The following is a 27,972-nucleotide window of genomic DNA, read 5'->3' on the forward strand; positions in this document are numbered from 1 at the left end:
CAGGCTGTGTATATAAGGTGTATATGTAACATAAATGCATTCTGTGCTTAGATTTATGTCCCATCACTATGATTTCTCATTATGGTATGCAATTATTCCAAAATACGTCTGGTCCCAAGCATTTTGGATAAGGGATACTCAACCTATATATATATACAAATGGAGGAACGTGCGGCACTCGGCTCTTGATAAATATAACAAAGTCAAATATTGATTCAACAACGTTTCAGTGCTGCCGCACTGTCGTCAGGTTAAACCAATAAACCTGACGACAGTGCGGAGGCACTGAAACGTATTTATCAAGAGCCGAGTGCCGCACTTTCCTCCATTTGTATTTTTTCACTGTGAGGGCACCGACCGAAGTTATACACTGCAACTAGGAGTGCCAGACTTCCTTTCGTATATATATATATATATATATATATATATATACATATATATATAAATAAGATACACAACTGAAAATACTAGGCTAGACATAGGGTGGTATTCAATTCTTTTTACCCCTTCCACAGTCGTTCTGTTTCTGCTGAAGGACGTGGTATAATTATTTCAGCTTACAACCCCTGGGGTAGCAAGGGCACCCAACTCTTTACGCAGCTAAACCTGATAACTATAGGTGCGTTATACGCGATAACGGGGATCACTTTCTAAATGAGATTGGACGTGATATATCATTTGAATACTGCCCATAATGTACAGTACACCAGGCAAGTGGCTTACTCTTACTTTGCTGCCTAGGAAATCACTAAGGAACGGAGTGCTGTTCTGTGCTGGGGGCGGCGGCAAGGCTGGTCATGTTATTGGCCCAGTCCGTGCCCATAAAATATGTAACAGGCTGTCGGGCTAAGCTTCATCCTGTGTGCACCGCATGGGAGCCATTGCTGTATGCTCTATGGCAGTGATTCCCAGCAGCAGTCAGACTCTGCCATTGCCTATTAAACGGAGATGATGTAGCACTGCTGGGGGCACTCTGTGTACTGTTTAGGTGGCAGGGCACTATCTCTTCTACACACACACACGCATCTATTCTTCTCCCATTGACCTCTAAAATCTTCACTGTTGAGTTGATGCCTGAATCCTGATGCTCATCTAGGTACTGGTGCGTGTGTGTGCATAGGCTGGCACTGACCTCTGTGGTGTGTGTGTGTGTGTGTGTGTGTGTGTGTGTGTGTGTGTGTGTGTGTGTGTGTGTGTGTGTGTGTGTTAGTGTCTAGGGTGGCACTGACCTCTGCTTGTTTGTATGGTGACACTGATCCCTGTGTGCCAAAACAGTTGAGGTTAGAAAAATACTTTATTTGACTCAATCAAAATGACAACTCTGACAGTGTCAATGGTCATGTAAATTAGCAAATTTTTGTGACTACACAAGCCACCTATACACAGCATGCTGCACTTATTAATTCAGTATTCACCTGCCACTTCAGGACACACCACTGAGCTGCAATAGACACTCTCAAGGGTCGGAGCTAGACATGCCATTTAGGTGGAGTATGACACTTATTCCCCCCCTTCAGCGGCATGCTTTGAAGGCTGCCTTCATATACCATCTACAATCTCCCGGAAAGAAGGTTTCAAAGTAGGCAATTATGAGCCACTAATTCATATGTTTTGTAGCCATAATTGACAGATTTATGTACATTATTTTATCTCAGTTACCCCTTTATTTTTGTATACCACAGCATGGGTAGCACTATTTTAAAGTATTTTTTTTGAAATGGCACAAGTAAATATCAGAACAATATGAAATAGCATGCATAATACAGGCAAAAGGAGCCCTGATGAGGTCCTGCATATTACTCAACTTACTCTTAGTTTACAGATTTCTCTCCTTTCTTTGTCATTTTCCTCTGCTCTTGCTCTCAGCCATGCTTCATTTTGTAGCTTATGTTTTTCCAACATCTCCTGGAGTTCCTAAACATGAATACATTGTACTAATAAGTAAGAGATATTTCTGGGTGTGTAGCTTGACCGACATGGTACTATATATAATAACACTACACATAATTTTTCTTTTCATTGCATCACATTTATTTATTTATTTACAGTTTCTTATATAGCGCAGCATATTCTGTTGCCCTTTACAATTAGGAACAACAATGATAAGACATACTGGGTAATAACAGTCAGACATAAAGGTAGGAAGGCCCTGCTCGCACACTTACAATCTATAGGGAATGAGGAAGGATACATAACTATAGGCACTATATATAGCATAGCGATCCAACCAGATAGCAGAGACAGTCCTGATGGGATGTAATTATTAGATATGAATGCTTCTGAAGGTCATGTGGGCAGAAACAGGAATTTGATAGGCTTGCCTGAAGAAGTGAGTTTTCAGGGAATGCTTCAAAGTTTGGAGGCTAGAGGAGCGTCATATTGTGCATAAGAGGGCATTTCATAGAGTGGGTGCTGCCCTAAAAAAGTCTTGCAATTGTGAATGGGAGCGAGTAATCCGTGCAGATGAAAGCCACAGATCTTGTGCAGAGCGGAGAGGTCAAGTTGGGAGATATTTTGAGATAAGTGAAGAAATATACATTGGTGTAATTTGGTTAATAGCTTTATATGTGAGTAGAAGTATTCTTAATTCAATACGGTTGAATATGGGCCACCAATGGAGAGACTGACAGAGTGGTTCAGCAGATGATGAACGTCTTGCTAGGAAGCAAGCAACTGGGCAAAACCATGTTGCACTGCAGGTGGGGCTGATGTAACATGCAGAGAGATTTAGATTTGGGTGCCTTCCAAGTTGTGCAGTTGTAACGTTTGTGTTTTTGCAACTCATTTTAGCAATAAAACATATCAATCTGCCACCACCAAAGGGATTCTGGGAAATAAAGCTTCTCACAGTAGCCTTTTTGGTTCCGTTAACAGTATATACGCTCTAAAAATCAACAGCATGTGCCTCAAGGCTATAGGTCTAAGAGTACAGAATATCAGAACTAGAAATTAGGTTTTTATTTCAAGCATAACTTCAGCGTTTACAGTTAAAAAAAGAGAGTTACAAAGTATAGATGATTATTTTAAAGAACTCCAATTTATAATAACTCTTGCGCTATAATTATATAATTACAAGATATGACTGACAAGAATAACAGACTCCTATTAAATTAAAAATATATTTAATATTGTATGAATTATCATGTATCATAAAACAAGACCGGTCTTAAAAGTTTAAACATCAAAAAATGACAAGTATATATACTTTCTAATAAATGGAGGTGGACTTAAGCATAATCTGTGCACAGAAGCGTATCGATGCATCGTGACTGAGCAGGTTAAGTCACAGCGGGCGCCATTGCAGGTGCCGTTTTCCCTGCAGCTACAAGCCACTGTGGTGGTCGTCGGGATGTACTTCTGCTGATACCACTTGCTCTCACCTCACGTAAGATTCCGGTTACAAAAGGTTACAAAAGGCTCTTATTCATTTCATCGTTATATGTTGGATTTTTATATCCTAAAGAACTTTGATACAAAGTGACTATCTATTGGAAACAATTAATATATGGGTCTTACCAGCAGCTACACTTGATTCAATTTTTTGACCTCATTAATTAAGTCATATAGCTATAGAGCTTGTTTTTACACTTCTGTGCACAGATTATGCTTAAGTCCACCTCCATTTATTAGAAAGTATATATACTTGTCATTTTTTGATGTTTAAACTTTTAAGACCGGTCTTGTTTTATGATACATGATAATTCATACAATATTAAATATATTTTTAATTTAATAGGAGTCTGTTATTCTTGTCAGTCATATCTTGTAATTATATAATTATAGCGCAAGAGTTATTATAAATTGGAGTTCTGTGGTTAATTGCACTTGGGTGGTCCAGTGTAATTTATTTGACCTGTTAACCCCAGGTCATTAACTTTTTGCAGCTGAGTTTTATTATATCCAAAAGGGCTTTTTTATAACAATTAATATTAGCGCCTGATATAAAGAGGTTTTTTATGATTATTTTAAAAGCACACACAGATTACAGACAATTTCAATGAAAATAAAAATTGGAATAAGTATCTGCCCCTCCCTGAAGTGCACATGGTTTTGCCCAACTGCTAACAAATTTGCTGCTGCGATCAACTCTGAATTAGGCCCATTGTACCTGTCGACATTGTGAACAGTTGTCAACAGTTTGACCATTTTAACAATCTGAATAGCAACATTCATACCATGTTGACATTTGGGTGTCAAAATATATTTTTTTTACATAAAGACTGCATACCAGGTATCAGGCCTCCAAGTCTCTACTTTGCCCCTCAAGATCCACTTCACAATGCCTATTACATTTCTTCATTTCCACTACCCTTTTATTGAAAGTACCTCTAAAGAAGGTCTTAAAGGAATAATAATAATAATAATAATAATAATAATAAAAAAACTATATCGGTGCTGCCAGTGGAGTGTGACTTTTACATGAATTATTACTACTGTCAATGTACATCTGTATGCTGTTATTACTCCTGATGAAAACCAAGAGGATATGCTGCCGATTTCTCCTTGTGTTAACTTGATGCATATGTTACTGTCGCTGGTGCATATGTTATTGTTGGACCCATCTTGAAATGAGATGAGATGGTAGCTGGTTGTGTACAGAGGTCAGGGACGGACTGTCCATCTAGCACATCTCGCAAATGCCAGAAGGGCCAATGGTGTGATGGGCCAGTTAGGCCACACAAGGAGACGGGATGCCTGAGAAGCTCTACCTCCTAGCACTCTGCTTGGCTGTCCATCATGTAGAAACACAAGGGGTGCCGTGTGGCCATGCCCAAATGAGCCATGACTATGCCCCCTTTTTTGCAAGTGTAGTCACATCATTGCCAGGACTCTAATACAATCCCAGTCTGTCTCTGACAGAGGTATTATTATTATTATAGTGGTAGAATAGGCTATATTGAAATGTTAGGTTTAGAAAGAGTAACAATGCATGATTATACAGTGCTCAAAAAGAACATAACAAAAGCTGCCCTCAAAGAAAAGAGAAATCACTGTCCTCTAAATGTTCAAAAAATATGTACATTATTTGATAGTCAAGGCTTTGGGCTGTGTATCTACACTTTTTCCAGTGTGGTTTGTGTTCACTTGAGGTGGAAATCACCTACTACACTATGATATAACCCTTTTTTCTTTTGAGGAACAAATGAACATTTATAAAGAGTGTAAAAAAGATTTAAGGTTAGTGGAAGAGCCTTCTCAGCATATGCATGAAGTTTCATCGGAGAGAGCAATACATGAGAGGTCCTGGAGGAGATGTGGAAGGTAATAAGGCGAGGCACAGATCAGAGACAGACTTAAGAAGGTATGAGTGAAAATATCTTGTGACAAGGTCAGAGATGTATGTGAGGATTGGTGTTGGAAAGGGCTTGGAAATGGAGTTTAAATAGCTTGAATTGGATATTATGGAGAGCCAGTGTGGGGATTTGCAGAGTTGCCTAGCAGATAGGATACAGCAAGAAAGGTGCTCATTCTTACCATGACATTCAAAGTAAATTGGGGTAGGGATAAAGAGATTGGGGTAGGGATAAAGAGATTAAGAGAAGAGGAGGAAGTTGTAGTAGTCAAGATAATAGAATGGATAAGGGCTTTGGTATGATCATTGCCAAAATCTCTAGCAATGGGGGTCATTCCGAGTTGTTCGCTCGTTATTTTTTTCTCGCAACGGAGCGATTAGTCGCTAATGCGCATGCGCAATGTCCGCAGTGCGACTGCGCCAAGTAAATTTGCTATGCAGTTAGGTATTTTACTCACGGCATTACGAGGTTTTTTCTTCGTTCTGGTGATCGTAATGTGATTGACAGGAAGTGGGTGTTTCTGGGCGGAAACTGGCCGTTTTATGGGTGTGTGTGAAAAAACGCTACCGTTTCTGGGAAAAACGCGGGAGTGGCTGGAGAAACGGAGGAGTGTCTGGGCGAACGCTGGGTGTGTTTGTGACGTCAAACCAGGAACGAAACTGACTGAACTGATCGCAGATGCCGAGTAAGTCTGGAGCTACTCAGAAACTGCTAAGAAGTGTCTATTCGCAATTCTGCTAATCTTTCGTTCGCAATTTTGATAAGCTAAGATTCACTCCCAGTAGGCGGCGGCTTAGCGTGTGCAAAGCTGCTAAAAGCAGCTTTGCGAGCGAACAACTCGGAATGACCCCCAATGTTTCAAAGGATTAGCTGACAAACCAGTGCAAAGTATGTGTGGTGGCACTGCAGGTGGAGTAAAGGATGAAACCAAAGCAGAAGGCATGGGAGACTGGGGAGAGTGATAAGTAAGATTAGAGGTGGTAGAGATACTGGTAGGATGGACGATAATAAGCTCAGGTTTGTATATATTGGGACTGATTCTAAGTGTATGGCCATGGCAGCCACATTTACTACCTCATGCTAATGCGAGTATACATCTAGTTTCAGGCATACAGTCACCCTGCTTGCTGTTTTATCTCTGCAGCTGCAACTGTCACCATTATTATGGGCACTTACACCTACCCATGCTGGGTGCGAAAGATCCATCAGAGACAGGCGTCCCAACAGACTATGGGGGTCATTCCGAGTTGTTCGCTCGCAAGCCGTTTTTAGCAGCTTTGCACACGCTAAGCCTACGCCTACTGGGAGTGAATCTTAGCATCTTAAAATTGCGAACGATGTATTCGCAATATTGCGATTACACACCTCGTAGCAGTTTCTGAGTAACTTCAACCTTACTCGGCATCTGCGATCAGTTCAGTGCTTGACGTTCCTGGTTTGACGTCACAAACACACCCAGCGTTCGCCCAGACACTCCCCCGTTTCTCCGGCCACTCCTGCGTTTTTTCCGGAAACGGTAGCGTTTCTTCCCACACGCCCATAAAACGGCCTGTTTCCGCCCAGTAACACCCATTTCCTGTCAATCACACTACGATCGCCAGAACGATGAAAAAGCCGTGAGTAAAAATCCTAACAGCATAGCAAATTTACTTGGCGCAGTCGCAGTGCGGACATTGCGCATGCGCATTAAGCGGAAAATCGCTGCGATGCGATAAAAATTACCGAGCGAACAACTCGGAATGACCCCCTATGCACAACATTTAACACTGTAACATGGAACTCTGGCTACGCACCCACAACACACTCATGATATTCCCACATCATGGATCTCTTGCATGTGTTCACAAGTTAGCTGCCCAGTTGACACCCAGATGCACCCATTTCATGGACATAGGGAATTGGCCAGTCACGGAGCCTCCATCAAGATGCATATTCATGGTGCAGCGCACATGCAGGCTACTAAAAATCACTAGGTTTATCTGCTGTTGGCCAAATGAGGCAGAGAGTCAGATAGACACAGGTTAAAAGAGAATGTGGCTTTTAGTGGGTCATTCCGACCCGATCGCTCGCTGCAGTTTATCGCAGTGCTGCGATCGGGTCGGAATTGCGCATGCGCCGGCGCATGCCAGATGGCCGAAGGCAGTCGTTCAGTAGCGATCGCCTCTGCCTGCTTGACAAGCAGAGGTGGTTGCAGGGCGGGAGGGGGCTGGACAGCGGCGTTAAGCCACCGTTTAGGGGGCGCGGTCCGTTACCAGAGGCGGAACTAGCGCCAGTGCAGGCAGTGCCTTGCACTGGGGCCCACAACTGTCAAGGGGCCCGCAGCCAGAACGGCATGTAATGAGTCAAACTGACTCATTACATGCCGCCTGGCTGCCGCTGTGTTCCGCCGCCGCCGAGGAGATGATGCGCGCACCGGCTACATGGGGGGAGGAAGAGGAGGAGGGGGATGGAGGAGGGAGCCGCAGCAGCGCTGTGTAATTGGTAGAAGCGCTGCTGCTGCTGGCCCTCTCCTTTACCATAGGCTGCCCTCCGCCGCTGTGAATGCTGGGATGCGCATCGCATCCCAGCATTCACAGCGGTGGAGGGCAGCCTATGGTAAAGGATAGGTCCAGCAGCAGCAGCGCTTCTACCAATGACATAGCGCTGCTGTGGCTCCCTCCTCCACCCCTCCTCCTCCTTCTTCTTCCCTGCCAGAACAGAAGCTGCACGAGGAGCCTGAGCCAGCGGAAACGGTAAGTATACCTATTCTATCTATCTATCTATCTATCTATCTATCTATCCTGTCTGCCGTAATGTGCAAAACATGGGACGCTGTCTGCCGTAATGTATAATAAATGGGACACTGTCTGCCGTAATATGCAAAAAATGGGACGCTGTCTGTCGTAATGTGTAATAAATGGGACGCTGTCTGCCGTAATGTGCAAAACATGGGACGCTGTCTGCCGTAATGTATAATAAATGGGACGCTGTCTGCCGTAATATGCAAAAAATGGGACGCTGTCTGCCGTAATGTGTAATAAATGGGACGCTGTCTGCCGTAATGTGTAATAAATGGGACGCTGTCTGCCGTAATGTGCAAAAAATGGGACGCTGTGTGCCGTAATGTGTAATAAATGGGACGCTGTCTGCCGTAATGTGTAATAAATGGGACGCTGTCTGCTGTAATGTGCAAAAAATGGGACGCTGTCTGCCGTAATGTGTAATAAATGGGACGCTGTCTGCCGTAATGTGTAATAAATGGGACGCTGTCTGCCGTAATGTGTAATAAATGGGACGCTGTCTGCCGTAATGTGCAAAAAATGGGACGCTGTCTGCCGTAATATTTAAAAATGGGACGCTGTCTGTTGTAATGTGTAAAAAAGGGACGCTGTGTGCCGTAATGTGTAAAAAGGGGACGCTGTCTGCCGTAATGTGTAAAAAATGGGACGCTGTCTGCCGTAATGTGTAATAAATGGGACGCTGTCTGCCGTAATATGCAAAAAATGGGACGCTGTCTGCCGTAATGTGTAATAAATGGGACGCTGTCTGCCGTAATGTGCAAAAAATGGGACGCTGTCTGCTGTAATGTGTAAAAAGGAGACGCTGTCTGCTGTAATGTGTAAAAAAGGGACGCTGTCTGCCGTAATGTGTTAAAAAGGGGACGCTGTCTGTCGTAATGTGTAAAAAGGGGACGCTGTCTGCCGTAATGTGTAAAAAGGGGATGCTGTCTGCCGTAATGTGTAAAAAAGGGACGCTGTCTGCCGTAATGTGTAAAAAAGGGGACGCTGTCTGTTGTAATGTGTAAAAAGGGCACACTGTCTGTCGTAATGTGTAAAAAGGGGATGCTGTCTGCCGTAATGTGTAAAAAAGGGGAAGCTGTCTGCCATAATGTGTAAAATGGTCTCTACCTGGTGTAGTGGTACTACCGTCATGCGTAATTTGAATAATGGAGACTACTGTGCACCGTTATATGAATTGGTATTATTTTGTGGCCACCTCCCAACCCCACGAAGCCACGCCCCTATTTTTTGCACGCGCCTGCGGCGCGCACTGCCCCTGTTTTACATAGAGGGGCGGGGCTCCGATGCCATTTCTTGCACACAGCACTAAAATGACTAATTACGGCACTGTTGCTAGGTATCCATTTCTCTGGCCCTGAGCAGCTTCCCCTCACCAGATCCTCTCCAGGGGTGAGGCGGTGGACTTAGATGGGGGGGCCAAAGCATTTTGTCGCACATGGGCCCACCGCTCGCTAGTTCCGCCACTGGTCCGGTCAATGCAGGCATGGCTGGACTGTTGGAGGGGGCGAGCCGCGGCGGCTGCGTGACGTCTCACGCAGCCGCTGTGGCCAGTGACAGCGACGATCAACTCCCGGCCAGCCGCAGGAGCTGCGCTGGCCGGAGTTACTCCACAAATACAAAAGCATCATCGCTGTGCGATGCTTTTGTATTTGTGTGGGGGGGCTGACTGACATGCGGGGCGGACTAGCCTTGTGCTGGGCGTCCCCCCGCATGTCAGGGAAGATGATCGTAGCTGTGCTAAATTTAGCACAGCTACGATCAACTCGGAATGACCCCCTTAGTACTGGAGAGAAAGCAAGGTCCTGGTTAAACAACTTTCCTCTTCATCCAAAAAGAAATTTTCCTCTAGTCTAAGTATATCTGGATTGGTGTGAAAATCCACAATATCCTCATTTGCATTTTCCATATAGTAGAGCCTTTTATGCAGATACATAATAGAACTTTTATACAAATAAGAAAACATCTAGAGTCCTTGAGAAAAGCAGTACAAAAACACCCAAACTACTTTGACAGATTTACTTTAATGAGGTTAAAAAAATCATGCAAACAACATTACCAATATGCAGTTTAAGATCATTCAGTAAGTGCAAATGTTTTAGGAACTCTCAAGAACAATGAAAAACTAACAATAAAATAACAAAGATAAATGAGTAATATAAAATATGACAGGATAAAAAACATATTATAAATGATGCTTTCACTAATTACCCAAGGGCTGAATAATTTCCTACAAAAAAAACAACAAAAGCTTAAACTATTATATAAAGCAAAATACCAAAATTAAATGAATTATTAAACATTTTAAACTGGTGACACAAAACCCCAATAGATGAATCTAAACAAAATAATTATTTGTGTAAAAATAAGAAAATAAATACTTTAAATTTCAACTTGAACCGAGTACTTCTGTATCTCCTACTTAGACTGTAAGGTGGCTCACAGTAAGCAGGCAGGGTGATTCAATATAGTAGTTTTTGTTGAATTAAAAAAAAAATATTTCATAGGGATTTGTGAAATTTGCAGCCTTATTTGGGTGAATTGAGACAAATCAAATTTAGAATTTTATACATTCCTAGATTTGAAATTTCATACACTTCTAATTCTGAATACTAGAAAGAAAAAGGAGTAAATCATTGATCATTGGTGTATTCAGTAGAAATTACATACGCAGAAACTTAAAATGCTCACTATAAAGAAAAAAATATGCGATTTGCAAGGATAATTAGGGATGGGACAGAGTGTAAAAGGGGTAATTTTTAAATAGCATTTTGCAAATTTTAAGCATGATGCTTCAAAGTTAGACAGACAGTAAATCCAATGTTACATTTTGTTGCAAACAAATAATAATTCTCATGTTTCATATTTTAAAATATATTTTAACAGGTTTTTCACCAAGACCAATTTAGCTTTTTGTGAGAAAGATTTATAAGACAAAGACAACGACAAGTGGCGGATCTTACCTATGGGCTGCAGCCCCCTCAGTAAAATCTTCAGGGAGTGAGCCATTTGCAGTCTATGACTGCACTGGCTACACAGTGACTGTCAGTGATGACTTCTATTAGAAGTCCTACTCGCCACTCAAGCCCAGTACAGGAAGTCCCATTGGGAGGTGTTTCCTCCCTCCGGAACCGCCAACTGGATGGCAGTCCCCTCGGAGAGATCAGCACATGCATAGTCAAGTGGCTGCTTCACTGCACATACACTAATCCCAGCTTCTATGGACTGCTGCAGATACAGTCCATAGCTGCCGGGTGTTTGCTCATGCGCAGTGAAGCAGCTGCTTGACTGTGCATGTGCAGTTCCAGGACTTGGCTGGCAGCGGCAGCAGTGGCTCGCTACTCTCCCAGGAACTGGCCAGTGGCAGCAACGGCGCGGTCATCTCCCGGGACCTGGCCTGCAGCAGCCCTTCTCCTACTCAAAGGTAGGAGCTGCCGCTGCATTTGACTAGTTATCATTGTTACCATCAAATAATTTGGTGCCATCACTACAGATAGCACAACTCATTTTAAATTTCTGCTAACAACAAACTAGTGCTATAGCTGTTAATAAAGTTGGATAGGGTAAAAAAAAAACTACAAACCTCTTGCTGAATCTTATACTGTCTGATGAATTCCTCTTTTTTCTGATAGAAAGTGTCTTGTTCCTGTGCAAAGTTTGCCCTTTCACTATAGGCACAAGAGAAAAGGAAAATTACAGAAAGGTACTGTATGTGCTTCAATATCCACCACACTTTGGGTTAAATGTAATAACCTGTGAGTAGCAGGAATTGCAGGATGTCACGTGAGTATGGCTGGATTTTTAAAGCGGCAATCATTTATATTATATATATCTATATATCTATATATATATATATATATATTATTGTTTCTTTTTTACCTACTGCCACAAAAAGTCTTAAGTAGGGACAATTATCTCCAGGTGCCACATTAAAGTGAAAAATGTAGGACGCTTGTTCAATTTAAGACACTTAATAATATAGGGCCCCTACCCATGCATTCCCCCAGTGGTTCCTTCATGCCCCAGTCCAAAACCAGATCGAGACACAAAAAAAGTCCCAAAATTCCAAAGGAAGTAAAAAATGTCTATTGTGTCTCTATCCATAGGCATCAGCAAAACTAGGTAATACTTTATTTTTAATACAACGAAACAGCTTATTCCCAATGTTTATTGTGCCCACAGGGAACTTGTTTGGTAATTAACTCATTCAAGCTATACTTTATTTGAAGGACTCTGTCTAATTTAACAATTTACAATGGGTAGACAGTTAAAATATAAAAACGGAACATTCTCGTCAAGTAAACAAAGTAATGATGTAGTGAAATAACGCAGTCAGTTTTAATCATCGATTTCACTTAACAAAATGGCCAGTTGGTGGCACTACAGGACAATTCTAACCAGTTACACATGTTCTAAGAAAAATCATTTTGTGACTACAAAATGCAGCAGTGTGTTGATGTATGCCTAGATTTAGTTTTGATGCCACATATCAGGTTTTATTAAGAAACAGGAAATCACGTTAAAGTAAAAGTACAAATTGTTATTATAGATTCGTTGTCTATTTTGACAAACAAAACCAGGCACATTTGCTTATGCAAAAGAAAAAATAAAAGATTTTGTTTTGTGGTTATTTATAAGAGATTCAAGGCATGGAAAGATGGATAGATTGCATTTAGGGTATTCCATGAAAAAAAGTTTGTTATCCTATAGATTGTAAACTGGCATGAGTTGGGCCATATCCCCTTTTTATTCTCTATATAATTACGCTAAATAATGACTTTGCCTATATATCTAAGTGAATTGATATATTGTCTGTTTTAGTCTGTATTGTCAGTTTTATCCACTTGTATGGCCTACATAACCCTATGGAACCCAAGTAGAAGCTTATAAATAATAATAATAATAATAATAATAATAATAATAATAATTAATAATAATCTAAAGAATTTAATACACATCAATGTATACAGTGTAAACCAGACATCAGCATAACCTTTAAATGGGTGCTTCATGAAACTTTCAAATGCACTTTCTACAGGACTTCATTTCTGGATAGACAACGATCAATAGAATAACAATGACATCTACAATGTCATCATTTGAAGTATATTCCTTCAGGGTTTACTCTCCTTTCTCTCTGCGTATTGCAGCTATCCCCCACCTGAGCATCCCAAACAATTTCTGGAAGATTTTTCTGCCTGGCTCCCTCACTTCCTATCCTCTGACATCTTCACCATCATCATGAGTGATTGTCCAAAATCTGCTTCTCACGCCTCCAAACTACTCTCTCTAACCTCCTTTCTCGGCCTCTCCCAATGGACTGACTCCTCTACTCATTGGGAGGGCCACTGCCTTGATCTAGTATTCACCAGACTATGCTCCATTTCTGAACTCACTAACACTCCTTTCCCCCTCTCATATCACAGCCTTATTACCTGCATACTCTTCTCCGTTAATTCAAAGTCTGTGTTGCTGAAACCTTCCTCAAACCCGCAGAAATATTAACACAATTAATCTTCAAGAACTTTCCACCTCACTCCAAAAAACTGCTTTCACCTATTTTTGCATTCACCTTTTCTGAGATGGCTGTATCACACCTAGTGATGAGCGGGTTCGGATCCTCGGGATCCGAACCCGCCCGAACTTCACCTTTTTTTTCACGGGTCCGAGTAACTCGCATCCTCCCGCCTTGCTCGGTTAACCCGAGCGCACCTGAACGTCATCATCCCGCGGTCGGATTCTCGCGAGGTTCGTATTCTATATAAGGAGCCGCGCGTCACCGCCATTTTTCACTCGTGCATTGGAGATGATCGTGAGAGGACATGGCTGGCGTCCTCTCAGTTTCTATGTTCAGTGGGCTGCAAATATCTGTGCTCAGTGTGCTGCAAATATCTGTGCTCAGTGTGCTGCAAGTGCAAATATCTACGTTCTCTGCCTGAAAAACGCTCCATATCTGACTGTGCTCAGTGTGCTACAAATATCTGTGCTCAGTGTGCTAATTGCTTTATTGTGGGGACTGGGGACCAGCAGTATTATATAGTAGGAGGACAGTGCAGAGTTTTGCTGACCAGTGACCAGTGACCACCAGAATTATACGTTCTCTGCCTGAAAAACGCTCCATATCTGTGCTGCATTGTAGTATATAGTAGGAGGACAGTGCAGAATTTTGCTGACCACCAGTATAACTATATATATAGCAGTACGGTACAGTAGTCCACTGCTCTACCTACCTCTGTGTCGTCAAGTATTCTATCTATCCATACCTGTGGCGCATTTCAGTTTTGCACAGTTAGCTGACCACCAGTATATACTATATAGCAGTACGGTACAGAAGGCCACTGCTCTACCTACCACTGTGTCGTCAAGTATACTATCCATCCATACCTGTGGTGCATTTCAGTTTTGCACAGTTTGCTGACCACCAGTATATACTATATAGCAGTACGGTACAGAAGGCCACTGCTCTACCTACCTCTGTGTCGTCAAGTATACTATCCATCCATACCTGTGGTGCATTTCCGTTTTGCACAGTTAGCTGACCACCAGTATATACTATATAGCAGTACGGTACAGAAGGCCACTGCTCTACCTACCACTGTGTCGTCAAGTATACTATCCATCCATACCTGTGGTGCATTTCAGTTTTGCACAGTTTGCTGACCACCAGTATATAATATATAGCAGTACGGTACAGTAGGCCACTGCTCTACCTACCTCTGTGTCGTCAAGTATACTATCCATCCATACCTGTGGTGCATTTCAGTTTTGTACAGCTTGCTGACCACCAGTATATACTATATAGCAGTACGGTACAGTATGCCAATGCTCTACCTACCTCTGTGTCGTCAAGTATACTATCCATCCATACCTGTGGTGCATTTCAGTTTTGCACAGTTTGCTGACCTCCAGTATATACTATATAGAAGTACGGTACAGTAGGCCACTGCTCTACCTACCTCTGTGTCGTCAAGTATACTATCCATCCATACCTGTGGTGCATTTCAGTTTTGCACAGTTTGCTGACCACCAGTATATAATATATAGCAGTACGGTACAGTAGGCCACTGCTCTACCTACCTCTGTGTCATCAAGTATACTATTCATCCATACCTGTGGTGCATTTCAGTTTTGCACAGTTTGCTAACCACCAGTATATACTATATAGCAGTACGGTACAGTAGGCCACTGCTCTACCTACCTCTGTGTCGTCAAGTTTACTATCCATCCATACCTGTGGTGCATTTCAGTTTTGCACAGTTTGCTGACCACCAGTATATATTATATAGCAGTACGGTACAGAAGGCCACTGCTCTACCTACCTCTGTGTCGTCAAGTATACTATCCATCCATACCTGTGGTGCATTTCAGTTTTGCACAGTTTGCTGACCACCAGTATATACTATATAGCAGTTCGGTACAGTAGGCCACTGCTCTACCTACCTCTGTGTCGTCAAGTATACTATCCATCCATACCTGTGGTGCATTTCAGTTGTGCGCAGTATATATAGTAGTAGGCCATTGCTATTGATATATTACCGTCATATAATTCCACACATTAAAAAATGGAGAACAAAAATGTGGAGGGTAAAATAGGGAAAGATCAAGATCCACTTCCACCTCGTGCTGAAGCTGCTGCCACTAGTCATGGCCGAGACGATGAAATGCCATCAACGTCGTCTGCCAAGGCCTATGCCCAATGTCATAGTAGAGAGCATGTAAAATCCAAAAAAATAAAGCTCAGTAAAATGACCCAAAAATGTAATCAAAATCGTCTGAGGAGAAGCGTAAACTTGCCAATGTGCCATTTACGACACGGAGTGGCAAGGAACGGCTGAGGCCCTGGCCTATGTTCAAGGCTAGTGGTTCAGCTTCACCTGATGATGGAAGCACTCATCGTCCTGCTAGAAAACTTAAAAGAGTTAAGATGGCAAAAGCACAGCAAAGAACTGTGCGTTCTTCTAAATCACAAATCCCCAAGGAGTGTCCAATTGTGTCGGTTGCGATGCCTGACCTTCTCAACATTGGACGGGAAGAGGTTGCGCCTTCCACCATTTGCACGCCCCCTGCAAGTGCTGGAAGGAGCACCCGCAGTCCAGTTCCTGATAGTCAAATTGAAGATGTCACTGTTGAAGTACACCAGGATGAGGATATGGGTGTTGCTGGCGCTGGGGAGGAAATTGACAAGGAGGATTCTGATGGTGAGGTGGTTTGTTTAAGTCAGGCACCCGGGGAGACACCTGTTGTCCGTGGGATGAATATGGCCATTGACATGCCTGGTCAAAATACAAAAAAAATCACCTCTTCGGTGTGGAATTATTTCAACAGAAATGCGGACAACTGGTGTCAAGCTGTGTGTTGCCTTTGTCAAGCTGTAATAAGTAGGGGTAAGGACGTTAACCACCTAGGAACATCCTCCCTTATACGTCACCTGGCCCGCATTCATCAGAAGTCAGTGACAAGTTCAAAAACTTTGGATGACAGCGGAAGCAGTCCCTTCCTCTTGTAACCAAGCTCCTGCAAACCACACCACCAACTCCCTCAGTGTCAATTTCCTCCTTACACAGGAAAGCCAATAGTCCTGCAGGCCATGTCACTGTCAAGTCTGATGAGTCCTCTCCTGCCTGGGATTCCTCCGATGCATCCTTGAGTGTAACGCCTACTGCTGCTGGCGCTGCTGCTGTTGTTGCTGCTGGGAGTCGATCGTCATCCCAGAGGGGAAGTCGGAAGACCACTTGTACTACTTCCAGTAAGCAATTGACTGTCCAACAGTCCTTTGCGAGGAAGATGAAATATCACAGCAGTCATCCTGCTGCAAAGCGGATAATTCAGGCCTTGGCAGCCTGGATGGTGAGAAATGTGTTTCCGGTATCCACCGTTAATTCCCAGGGAACTAGAGACTTGATTGAGGTACTGTAGTCCCTGGTACCAAATACCATCTAGGTTCCATTTCTCTAGGCAAGCGATATCGAAAATGTACACAGACGTCAGAAAAAGAGCCACCAGTGTCCTAAAAAATGCAGTTGTACCCAATGTCCACTTAACCACGGACATGTGGACAAGTGGAGCAGGGCAGACTCAGGACTATATGACTGTGACAGCCCACTGGGTAGATGTATTGCCTCCCGCAGCAAGAACAGCAGCGGCGGCACCAGTAGCAGCATCTCGTAAACGCCAACTCTTTCCTAGGCAGGCTACGCTTTGTATCACCGCTTTCCATAAGAGGCACACAGCTGACAACCTCTTACGGAAACTGAGGAACATCATCGCAGAATGGCTTACCCCAATTGGACTCTCCTGGGGATTTGTGACATCGGACAATGTCACCAATATTGTGCGTGCATTACATCTGGGCAAATTCCAGCACGTCCCATGTTTTGCACATACATTGAATTTGGTGGTGCAGAATTATTTAAAAAACGACAGGGGCGTGCAAGAGATGCTGTCGGTGGCCCGAAGAATTGTGGGCCACTTTCGGCATTCAGCCACCGCGTGCCGAAGACTTGAGCACCACCAAACATTCCTGAACCTGCCCTGCCATCATCTGAAGCAAGAGGTGGTAACGAGGTGGAATTCAACCCTCTATATTAGGGGTGGGCAAAATACGGTCCGCAAACCGATCCTGCCCGGCCCACTGCCTCCCACCAGCGAGCAATGACAGGCGGCCCGGACTGCTGAGCTGCTTTTCATTGCTCTGCACTGCAGTACCTCCAAGCTGCCAGCGGCGCCTCTCTACCCTGCTGCTCCTGCTGCTGCGTTGTAGCAGCCTCCTCCAGAGTCCCCAGTGACAACGGCTGTGTTCAGCCGAGAAGGGGGCGGGACTACGTGCCGAGAAGGGGTTGGGGCTATATGGGACCTCAGGGGGCGGAGCTACACGGGACAAGAGCCAGACTGCTACAGATCCATCCTTCCTGCCACTGCGAGCCAGATCAGTAAGTTAATGGGAAAAGTGAAAGTGTGTGTGTGTGTGTGTGTGTGATAGTGTCCATATATTTGTGTGTGCGGGCAGTGGCGTCAGACTGATTTTAGGTTTGGGGGAGAGATCTTTAGCTCTCGCTGTACCAACCCCTCCCGTGTTCTGTCACCATGTCACCCCCATGTTCTGTCACTATGTCACCCCCCGCCCCCCGTGTTCTGTCACTGTGTCACCCCCCCCGTGTTCTGTCACTGTCAGCCCCCGTGTTCTGTCACTATGTCACCCCCCCGTGTTCTGTCACTATGTCACACCCCCCGTGTTCTGTCACTGTGTCATCTCCCCGTGTTCTGTCACTGTGTCACCTCCCCGTGTTCTGTCACTGTGTCACACACCCCATGTTCTGTCACTGTGTCACCTCCCCGTGTTCTGTCACTGTGTCACACCCCCCGTGTTCTGTCACTGTGTCACCTCCCCGTGTTCTGTCACTGTCACCCCCACCGTGTTCTGTCACCATGTCACACCCCCGTGTTCTGTCACTGTCACCCCCACCGTGTTCTGTCACCCCCCCTCCCCGTGTTCTTTCACTGTGTCACACCCCCCGTGTTCTGTCACCATGTCACACATCCGTGTTCTGTCATTGTCACCCCCACCGTGTTCTGACACTGTCACCCCCCCCCCGTGTTCTGTCACTGTCACCCCCCTCCCCGTGTTCTGTCACCGTGTCACCCCCACCATGTTCAGTCACTGTCACCCCCCCTCCCCGTGTTCTTTCACTGTGTCACCCCCCCCCCCCCGTGTTCTGTCACCGTGTCACACATCCGTGTTCTGTCACTGTTACCCCCCCCTCCCCGTGTTCTGTCACTGTGTCACCCCCACCGTTTTCTGTCACTGTGTCACACACCCGTGTTCTGTCACTGTCACCCCCCTCCCCGTGTTCTGTCACCGTGTCACCCCCACCGTGTTCTGTCACTGTGTCACACACCCGTGTTCTGTCACTATCACCCCCCCTCCCCGTGTTCTGTCACCGTGTCACACCCCCCATGTTCTGTCACCGTGTCACCCCCACCGTGTTCTGTCACTGTGTCACACCCCCCGTGTTCTGTCACCGTGTCACACCTTTCCCCAGGGGCCATAAGACACTGGATAATTTGCTTGCTGCACAATAATTATCCTAAATAAAATGTTAATGTGTAAAAAGGCTCTCTACCTGCCGTAATGTGTGTAAAAGGGGCTCTACCTTGTGTAATGTGTGTAAGTGGCGCTGTGTGGCGCAATTTGAATAATGGAGACTATTGTGCAGCCTAATATGAATCTGTATTATTTTTTGCCCACACCCCTTCCACATGAAGCCACGTCCCTATATTTTTGGCAAGTGGAGCGAGCTGCTATTTTGTATGTGGCCCTCGGATACTGACAGGAAATGTCAAGTGGCCCCTCAGCTGAAATAATTGCCCACCCCTGCTCTATATGCTTCAGAGGATGGAGGAGCAGCAAAAGGCCATTCAAGCCTATACATCTGCCTGCGATATAGGCAAAGGAGGGGGAATGCACCTGACTCAAGCGCAATTGAGAATGATTTCAACGTTGTGCAAGGTTCTTCAACCCTTTGAACTTGCCACACGTGAAGTCAGTTCAGACACTGCCAGCCTGAGTCAGGTCATTCCCCTCATCAGGCTTTTGCAGAAGAAGCTGGAGACATTGAAGGAGGAGCTAAAACAGAGCGATTCCGCTAGGCATGTGGGACTTGTGGATGGAGCCCTTAATTCGCTTAACCAGGATTCACGGGTGGTCAATCTGTTGAAATCAGAGCACTACATTTTGGCCACCGTGCTCGATCCTAGATTTAAAACCTACGTTGTATCTCTCTTTCCGGCAGACACAAGTCTGCAGAGGTTCAAAGACCTGCTGGTGAGAAAATTGTCAAGTCAAGCGGAACGTGACCCGTCAACAGCTCCTCCTTCACATTCTCCCGCAACTGGTGGTGCGAGGAAAAGGCTAAGAATTCTGAGCCCACCCGCTGGCGGTGATGCAGGGCAGTCTGGAGCGAGTGCTGACATCTGGTCCGGACTGAAGGACCTGCCAACGATTACTGACATGTCGTCTACTGTCACTGCATATGATTCTGTCACCATTGAAAGAATGGTGGAGGATTATATGAGTGACCGCATCCAAGTAGGCACGTCAGACAGTCCGTACGTATACTGGCAGGAAAAAGAGGCAATTTGGAGGCCCTTGCACAAACTGGCTTTATTTTACCTAAGTTGCCCCCCCTCCAGTGTGTACTGCGAAAGAGTGTTTAGTGCAGCCGCTCACCTTGTCAGCAATCGGCGTACGAGGTTACTTCCAGAAAATGTGGAGAAGATGATGTTCATCAAAATGAATTATAATCAATTCCTCCGTGGAGACATTCACCAGCAATTGCCTCCAGAAAGTACACAGGGACCTGAGATGGTGGATTCCAGTGGGGACGTATTAATAATCTGTGAGGAGGGGGATGTACACAGTGAAAGGGGTAAGGAATCGGACGATGAGGAGGAGGTGGACATCTTGCCTCTGTAGAGCCAGTTTGTGCAAGGAGAGATTGATTGCTTCTTTTTTGGTGGGGGCCCAAACCAACCAGTCATTTCAGTCACGGTCGTGTGGCAGACCCTGTCGCTGAAATGATGGGTTTGTTAAAGTGTGCATGTCCTGTTTATACAACATAAGGGTGGGTGGGAGGGCCCAAGGACAATTCCATCTTGCACCTCTTTTTTCTTTCATTTTTCTTTGCATCATGTGCTGTTTGGGGAGTATTTTTTGAAGTGCCATCCTGCCTGACACTGCAGTGCCACTCCTAGATGGGCCAGGTGTTTGTGTTGGCCACTTGTGTTGCTTAGCTTAGTCACACAGCTACCTCATTGCGCCTCTTTTTTTCTTTGCATCATGTGCTGTTTGGGGACTATTTTTTAAATCTGCCATCCTGTCTGACACTGCAGTGCCACTCCTAGATGGGCCAGGTGTTTGTGTTGGCCACTTGTGTTGCTTAGCTTAGTCACACAGCTACCTCATTGCGCCTCTTTTTTTCTTTGCATCATGTGCTGTTTGGGGACTATTTTTTTGAAGTGCCATCCTGTCTGACACTGCAGTGCCACTCCTAGATGGGCCAGGTGTTTGTGTCGGCCACTTGGGACGCTTAGCTTAGTCATCCAGCGACCTCGGTGCAAATTTTAGGACTAAAAATAATATTGTGAGGTGTGAGGTGTTCAGAATAGACTGAAAATGAGTGGAAATTATGGTTATTGAGGTTAATAATACTATGGGATCAAAATGACCCCCAAATTCTAGGATTTAAGCTGTTTTTGAGGGGTTTTTGTAAAAAAAAACACCCGAATCTAAAACACACCCGAATCCGACAAAAAAATTTCAGGGAGGTTTTGTCAAAACGCGTCCGAATCTAAAACACGGCCTCGGAACCGAATCCAAAACCCGAAAAATTTCCGGTGCACATCACTAATCACACCTGAACGAAACTCTAGAACTAGCCCTTGATGAAGTGACTCCAACTACCCATCACACTCCGTAGGCCTAGATGTCAAATATGGGACTCTAAATTAACAAGACAACTACAAAAACTCACACGTAAACTTGAATGTCAGTGGCGTAAATCTCGTATTTCAAGTGACTTCCTCACATATAAAACTGTCTACCACTCTTCGAGAAATGCCCTGGACACTGCCGAATAATCATATTTCCAAACTCTTATCTCTGCTCAAGCCTCTAACCCCAAATGACTCTTTAATACATTTAAATCACTTCTGAATCCTCCCTCACATACCCCACCAGCCACTATCAAGGCACAAGATCTTGCTTCCTACCTCAAGGAGAAGATTGATAAGATCCAAGATGAAATTGTATGCTCTTCGGCAGCCAGTGACCTGCTCAGTTCTTTACCTGAACCCTCTGGCACTCTCTCTTCATTTGATCCCACAAATGAAGATGAAGTATCATCACTCTTCTCATCCTGCTTCTCTACTAACTCTCCTCTTGATCCTTTACCCTCACAAATAAGTAAAGCTCTGTCTCTGGTGCTCATCCCTACCTTAACTAACATCTGTAATCTCTCTCTCTCTACTGGTATTTTTCCTTCACTCTTCAAGCATGCAGTGTTTACTCACATTTTGAAAAAACAAAATTCTGACCCTCTCTATCAAACACCGCCCTATCTCTTAGCTCCCTTGTCTCTCTAAGCTACTTGAGAGACTTGCCTAAGTCGACTCACACACCTTTTTAACTCACACAATTTATTGGACCCACTTCAGTCAGGCTTCCGTTCCCAACACTCCACAGAGACAGCACTGACTAAAGTGGTTAATGATTTGGTCACTACGAAGTCTAAAGGCCATTACTCACTACTTATTCTTCTAGATTCTTCTGCCTTTGACACTGTTGACCACTCTATTCTCATACAAACACTACAATCCCTAGGTCTTAAAGACACAGCCCTTTCTTGGTTCCTATCCTACTTATCTAATCGCTCCTTCAGTGTTTGCTTCTCTGAATCTACCTCCTCTTCGCTACCTCTTTCAGTTGGGAGTACCGCAAGGCTCAGTCTTGGGTCCTCTGCTTTTTCTATCTATACCGCATATCTTGGTAAACTAATCAGTACTTTCTCCGGCTGGGTCCACAGGTTATCCACAGGATAACATTGGGATATGCTTGAGCGTCAGCGGATTGGCACCAAATCGATCACGAGCTTGTGTGGCCACCCAGGATGCACCGGGCTCGTCCATATAATCCCGCCCACCGACTCAGTCAAATCAGTTTTTTGTTTGGTGCGGCAGGAGTTGGACCATGGTCACAGGGCTGCTGTGTTTGACAGCCCTAAGAGCTTTTTTTGATTTATTTTTATAGTCTTACCTTTTTTTGAGTGAACTTTCCTAACAGCGTCTTAAACGCATATTGGAAAGAGTCGCTCCAACAACTCTCCGCCGGGTCGCAACAACGCTTACCCACGGTACAAGTGCTGTCTCGATGGGCGTCTGTGTCGGATGTTGCTAGCAGTTCCAGCAGACATTACCAGGCTGTGGCCGGAACACGGGGAGAAGGTAAGGCATCGGTTCCACTTAGAAGGGGAATACGGACACAGCTGATTTGGGAGGAGACTACCAAACAGTAGCTGGTGCGCCACCACCACGGGTGCTCTAGCGGTAGGCTTTAGGGATCAGAAGGCACTAGGATTAGTTTGAGGCCACGATCCCTAGGGTTGATGCCAGCAGTGGGGAGTCAGACGCTCTCCTGGTCGCCCCTCCCCCCAATTCATGACCAGTTTCCGAGCGTCTCCAGCCATGAACTGATTGCCTCACTTCCGGCTCAGACGCTACCATGAGGGAACTCGGTCGCAGCATGGCACTGCGTCTGCATACATTAAAGTTTGACCGCTAAGAGACTGGGTCGCAGACAGAGCGTCTGCATGCACTAACGTTCACTGAGCTTCTGTGTCCAATAAAAATACTGGAGCGGCTGTGTACACTAGTAGCGTCTGGATCCACTCAACAGTTTGCAAACGTATTTATCGATCCTGGAAGTGGGGTGAGTCTCCCTGTATCCCACTCTACAGAGTAAGGGTTATACAGCACTAAAATTATATCTACTATGTTAGTATGAATAGTTACGTTTAGTGCCTATTGCATATGAGTTTTTGTACAATGCTGTAGTTTTCTCTGCAATTGCGTCTGAATACATTAAAATAACTGTATAATACAGAAAACAGTAAATGTACATCTACATACTTGAAATGTGTTTGTAGTTGATAATATGCTCATATGACTAATAATATCATGTGGCTGACTGCTAGTGTGATTGCTGACTTTATATATGTTTGTCAGTGTTTCTTTTTCTGAACCTCAATGCTGGTGCTTGGGTTGGGGATCAGATTGATATCACTTTTTATGCAATATAAAGTGTGTTCAGTTACAGATTGTGTAGTACTGTGGATGCGTTGATTATTTATCATGTCTAAGAGCGGCAAAGGTGACGAGGTTACTACAGTAACACCAACACTTAAAACATGTTTATCCTGCAAGGTTGGGTTAATAACTCAATCCTTGGGAAATAATGGGTTGTGTGCAAATTGCTTTTCATTTCAGCAGACTACTAGGCAGATCCCTGTTCAACAACAAATAGGTCCACCTTGGGCCATATTTGCACAGACTCTATCCAGTATAGCTGACAGGTTGGCCCCTGCAGCTTCTACCGCAGGAATATGTTACACGATTAATCCTTACATGCAGCTCCCATCTTATGGTATAGACCATACAGCTTCTACAAGTCAACAAGCTGATAAACCGAAGATAAATATATCATCCAATTCGCAAGCTACACAGGAGGATACAACAGATGATGACTCCATATACTCTACTTCACCTTATGAAGAACAAATAGAGGGCTTCAGCTCAGAAGATATAGCTGAGTTAATTGGAGCAATGAATGCTATTCTGTCTCTAGAAGATTCAGTTGAGCCAGTAGTAAAAACTAAAGCACCTGTGTTTAAACGTCCCAGAACAGTGAGGGTAGAATTTCCAGGGTCAGAGGAACTGACGGAAATTATGTAGGAACCTTGGGCTACGCCCAATAAGAAATATAAAATCCCAAGGAAATGGGATTCGTACTACCCTTTTCCAGCTGGGGACTGTTTAAAAAGAGAAGTGCCTCCTAAAGTAGATACGCACGTCATTCGACTGGTGCGAAAATCCATTTTACCCTTGCCTTCAACATCGTTAAATGATGTCACAGACAGGAGATTGGATGGTTTTTGAAAAACATTTTTACCCTGTCAGGGGCAGTCATAAGGCCGGCTATGGCCTCGGCCTGGATAGCAAAAGCTGTAGTTGAATGGGCTGAAGAATTAGAGAATGGGCTTTTAGCACCTACTAGGGAGCAGGAGTCTCCTGTAGCCCATATGAAACAGGCTGCACTATATCTAGAAGAAGCAGCAATGGATATGGGTACGATTGCTTCCAAAGCTTCAGCCTTAATGGTAGCGGCTCAGCCTTAATGGTAGCGGCTCGCAGAGCAATTTGGCTACGTACATGGAAAGCTGATTCCGAATCCAAAAAGGTTTTGGAAGCTTTGCCTTTTGTTGGGAACATTCTTTTTGTTAAGGAATTGACAGAGATTCTGGAGTCAGAAGCTGAATCCAAGAAGGTTATATTTCCTGCCAGTCATACTCCTAAACCTAGGGGTTCAGGTTTTAGGCCATTTCGGTGGCATAGTAAAACAAAAGGTAAGAATGAACCTAAGCAAACCCAGTACAATAAGTCTGGTAAAATGAGGAAGCAGTGGGCCACTAGAGGGCCAGCTTCCAAACCAGAACAGAAACCATCAGCCTGAGGGTGCGGGCCTCCACTTGGGGGACTCCAAGGTAGGGGGCCGTCTTCTTCAGTTTGCACACATATGGCAGCGGTCGACAACAGACGCTTGGGTGCAAGAAGTGGTATCTCAGGGTTATGTTTTCCCCTTCAAAAAACAGCCTTCTCGAAGGTTTTTTTGTACCAGCCCATCTCACATAGAGATGAGGGCCAGGGCACTGCAAGATTCAGTTCACAAATTGCTTCAGTCAGGAGTAATCGTCCCAGTACCTCCGGAACAATGGGGGAAGGGGTTTTACTCCAACCTATTCTTGGTCCAGAAATCAAATGGGTCGTTTCGACCCATTCTCAATCTCAAAATGTTGAACAAATACATTTGGGTACCGAGGTTCCATATGGAAACATTACGTTCCATAATTTCGGCCATGGAACCAGGGGATTACATGGTATCTCTGGATATACAAGATGCTTACCTGCATTTGCCGATAGCATTGTCCCATCAGTTTTATCTCAGGTTCGCTATCCTCCAGCAACATTTTCAGTTCCAAGCCTTACCCTTTGGGTTGGCTACAGCCCCCAGAGTATTCACCAAGATTATGGTGGTTATGGCAGCTTATCTCCGCAAACAGGGGATAAGAATTTTTCCATACCTCGACGATATTTTAATCCTGGCACAGTCCCAGGAATTACTCTTGAGCCATCTCCAACAGACAATAACTTGTCTACAAAAACATGGATGGCTCATAAATTGGGCAAAGTCGTCTCTAATTCGGTCACAACGGATGATTCACTTAGGGGCTGTATTGGATTCAGGTCTGCAGAGGATAATTCTACCTGTGGGAAAAATATCCAAGGTCAGTTGATGACTCAGGAATTGTTGCACAGTCAAACAATATCAGTTCACATGGCTATGCGAGTGATGGGGTTGATGGTGTCGACATTCGACATGGTGGAATATGTACAATTCCACTCAAGACCTTTGCAACATCTGATCCTAACCAGACAATAGAGAAACAAATGATGGTACTTCCGGTAAAGGTAAAAAGGTTGTTAGCCTGGTGGCTACAGACATCCCATCTAGACAAGGGGAGACCCTTTTGGATATCAGATTGGGAGATCCTGACAATAGATGCCAATCTTCAGGGCTGGGGAGCAGTGTCCGGAAAAATATGGTTCCAAGGACAATGGACCAAAGAGGAAGGTTGCCTGCCAATAAACTTGTTGGAACTACGAGCCATATACATGGCACTGATTCAGGCAAAGGACATTCTGCAAGGAAAACCAGTCCAGATCCGCACGGACAATGCAATGGCAGTAGCGTACCTCAACCATCAGGGAGGAACTTGCAGCCAAAGAGCAATGGAGGAGGTAAGTCACATACTAAAGTGGGCAGAACTCCATCTTCCAGCATTGTCTGCAGTGTTCGTTCCAGGAGTCCTAAACTGAGAAGCGGACTTTCTCAGTCGGCACACCATTCAGGAAACTGAATGGGCTTTACACCCGGAGGTCTTTCAGACTCTAGTAGACAAGTGGGGGTTGCCAGAGATAGATCTCATGGCGTCCCATCTGAATCACAAAGTTCCGGTATACGGTTCAAGAACAAAAGACCCCGGAGCGACCCTTGTGGACGCACAGTCAGTGAAATGGGAATTTCATCTGGCCTATCTGTTTCCTCCAATCTCCTTGCTACCCAGGGTGGTGAGGAAAATAAAGCAAGCAAAGGGTGCCGTGATTCTAATAGCTCTGGCTTGGCCAAGGAGGCATTAGTACATAGATCTGCAGAGGATGTCGTTGGATGCACCAATTCTGCTCCCTCAATGTCCAGATCTACTAATGCAGGGTCCTTGTTGTCACAAGCATCTGGATCGGCTGCCTTTGACGGCATGGCTGTTGAAACCTCTATCCTAAGATCAAGAGGTTTTTCACAACAGGTAATTCAAACAATGCTTAGAGCAAGGAAACCTTCCTCTGCTCGTATTTATCACTGAATATGGCAAGCCTATATTCATTGGTGCAGTGAAAGAAACATGGATCCAAAATCTTTCAGAGTATCCAGAATCTTATATTTCCTTCAGGCAGGAATGGATAAGGGTTTGAAGATGGCTTCCTTGAGAGTTCAAGTTTCAGCATTAACTGTATGGTTTCAAAAGAAAATTGCTACTTTACAGGATGTGCATACTTTTTTTTCCAGGGAATGCTGCGCAATCAACCACCTTTTGTTCCTCCAGCAGTACCTTGGGATTTAAGTCTGGTTCTCAAAGCCCTTCAGGGGGCTCCGTTTGAACCACTTAAATGGTTGACAGCTAAAGTACTCTTTCTTCTGACTATGACATCAGTTAGAAGAGTATCAGATTTAGGAGCACTGTCGTGTAAGTCTCCTTTTCTGATTTTTTAATCCAGATAAGGCAGTTCTCAGAACTAGGTCTGGTTATCTTCCAAAGGTGGTCTCTAAATTTAACCTTAATGAAGAAATTGTGGTCCTGGCTTTTCAGGTAGCGGGACTGTCTGCCGGAGAAGCGTCGCTGGACATAGTCCGTGCATTAAGAATCTACGTAGATCGTACCAGTGCCATCAGAAAGACAGATTCTCTCTTCATTCTCTACGGATTTCATAAGAGGGGATGGCCTGCTACTAAGCAGATG

The 27,972-nt window shown here is 44.5% G+C and overlaps 1 protein-coding gene across 3 annotated transcripts in view; it reads right to left on the reverse strand.

Moving 5' to 3' along the window:
• Positions 1 to 27,972, reverse strand: part of LOC134905261 (uncharacterized) — a 177,618-nt gene that overhangs the window by 14,013 nt on the left and 135,633 nt on the right. For all 3 annotated transcript variants that reach the window (XM_063914637.1, XM_063914620.1, XM_063914628.1), the window contains 2 exons: positions 11,655 to 11,739; positions 1,810 to 1,914 (listed from right to left, as the gene is read on the reverse strand). In XM_063914637.1, coding sequence (XP_063770707.1) covers positions 1,810 to 1,914; positions 11,655 to 11,739 — 190 coding nt within the window. The remainder of the gene's footprint in view (positions 1 to 1,809; positions 1,915 to 11,654; positions 11,740 to 27,972) is intronic.

This window comes from Pseudophryne corroboree, chromosome 1 (genome assembly GCF_028390025.1).
Source record: "Pseudophryne corroboree isolate aPseCor3 chromosome 1, aPseCor3.hap2, whole genome shotgun sequence".
Taxonomy (NCBI): Eukaryota; Metazoa; Chordata; class Amphibia; order Anura; family Myobatrachidae; genus Pseudophryne; species Pseudophryne corroboree.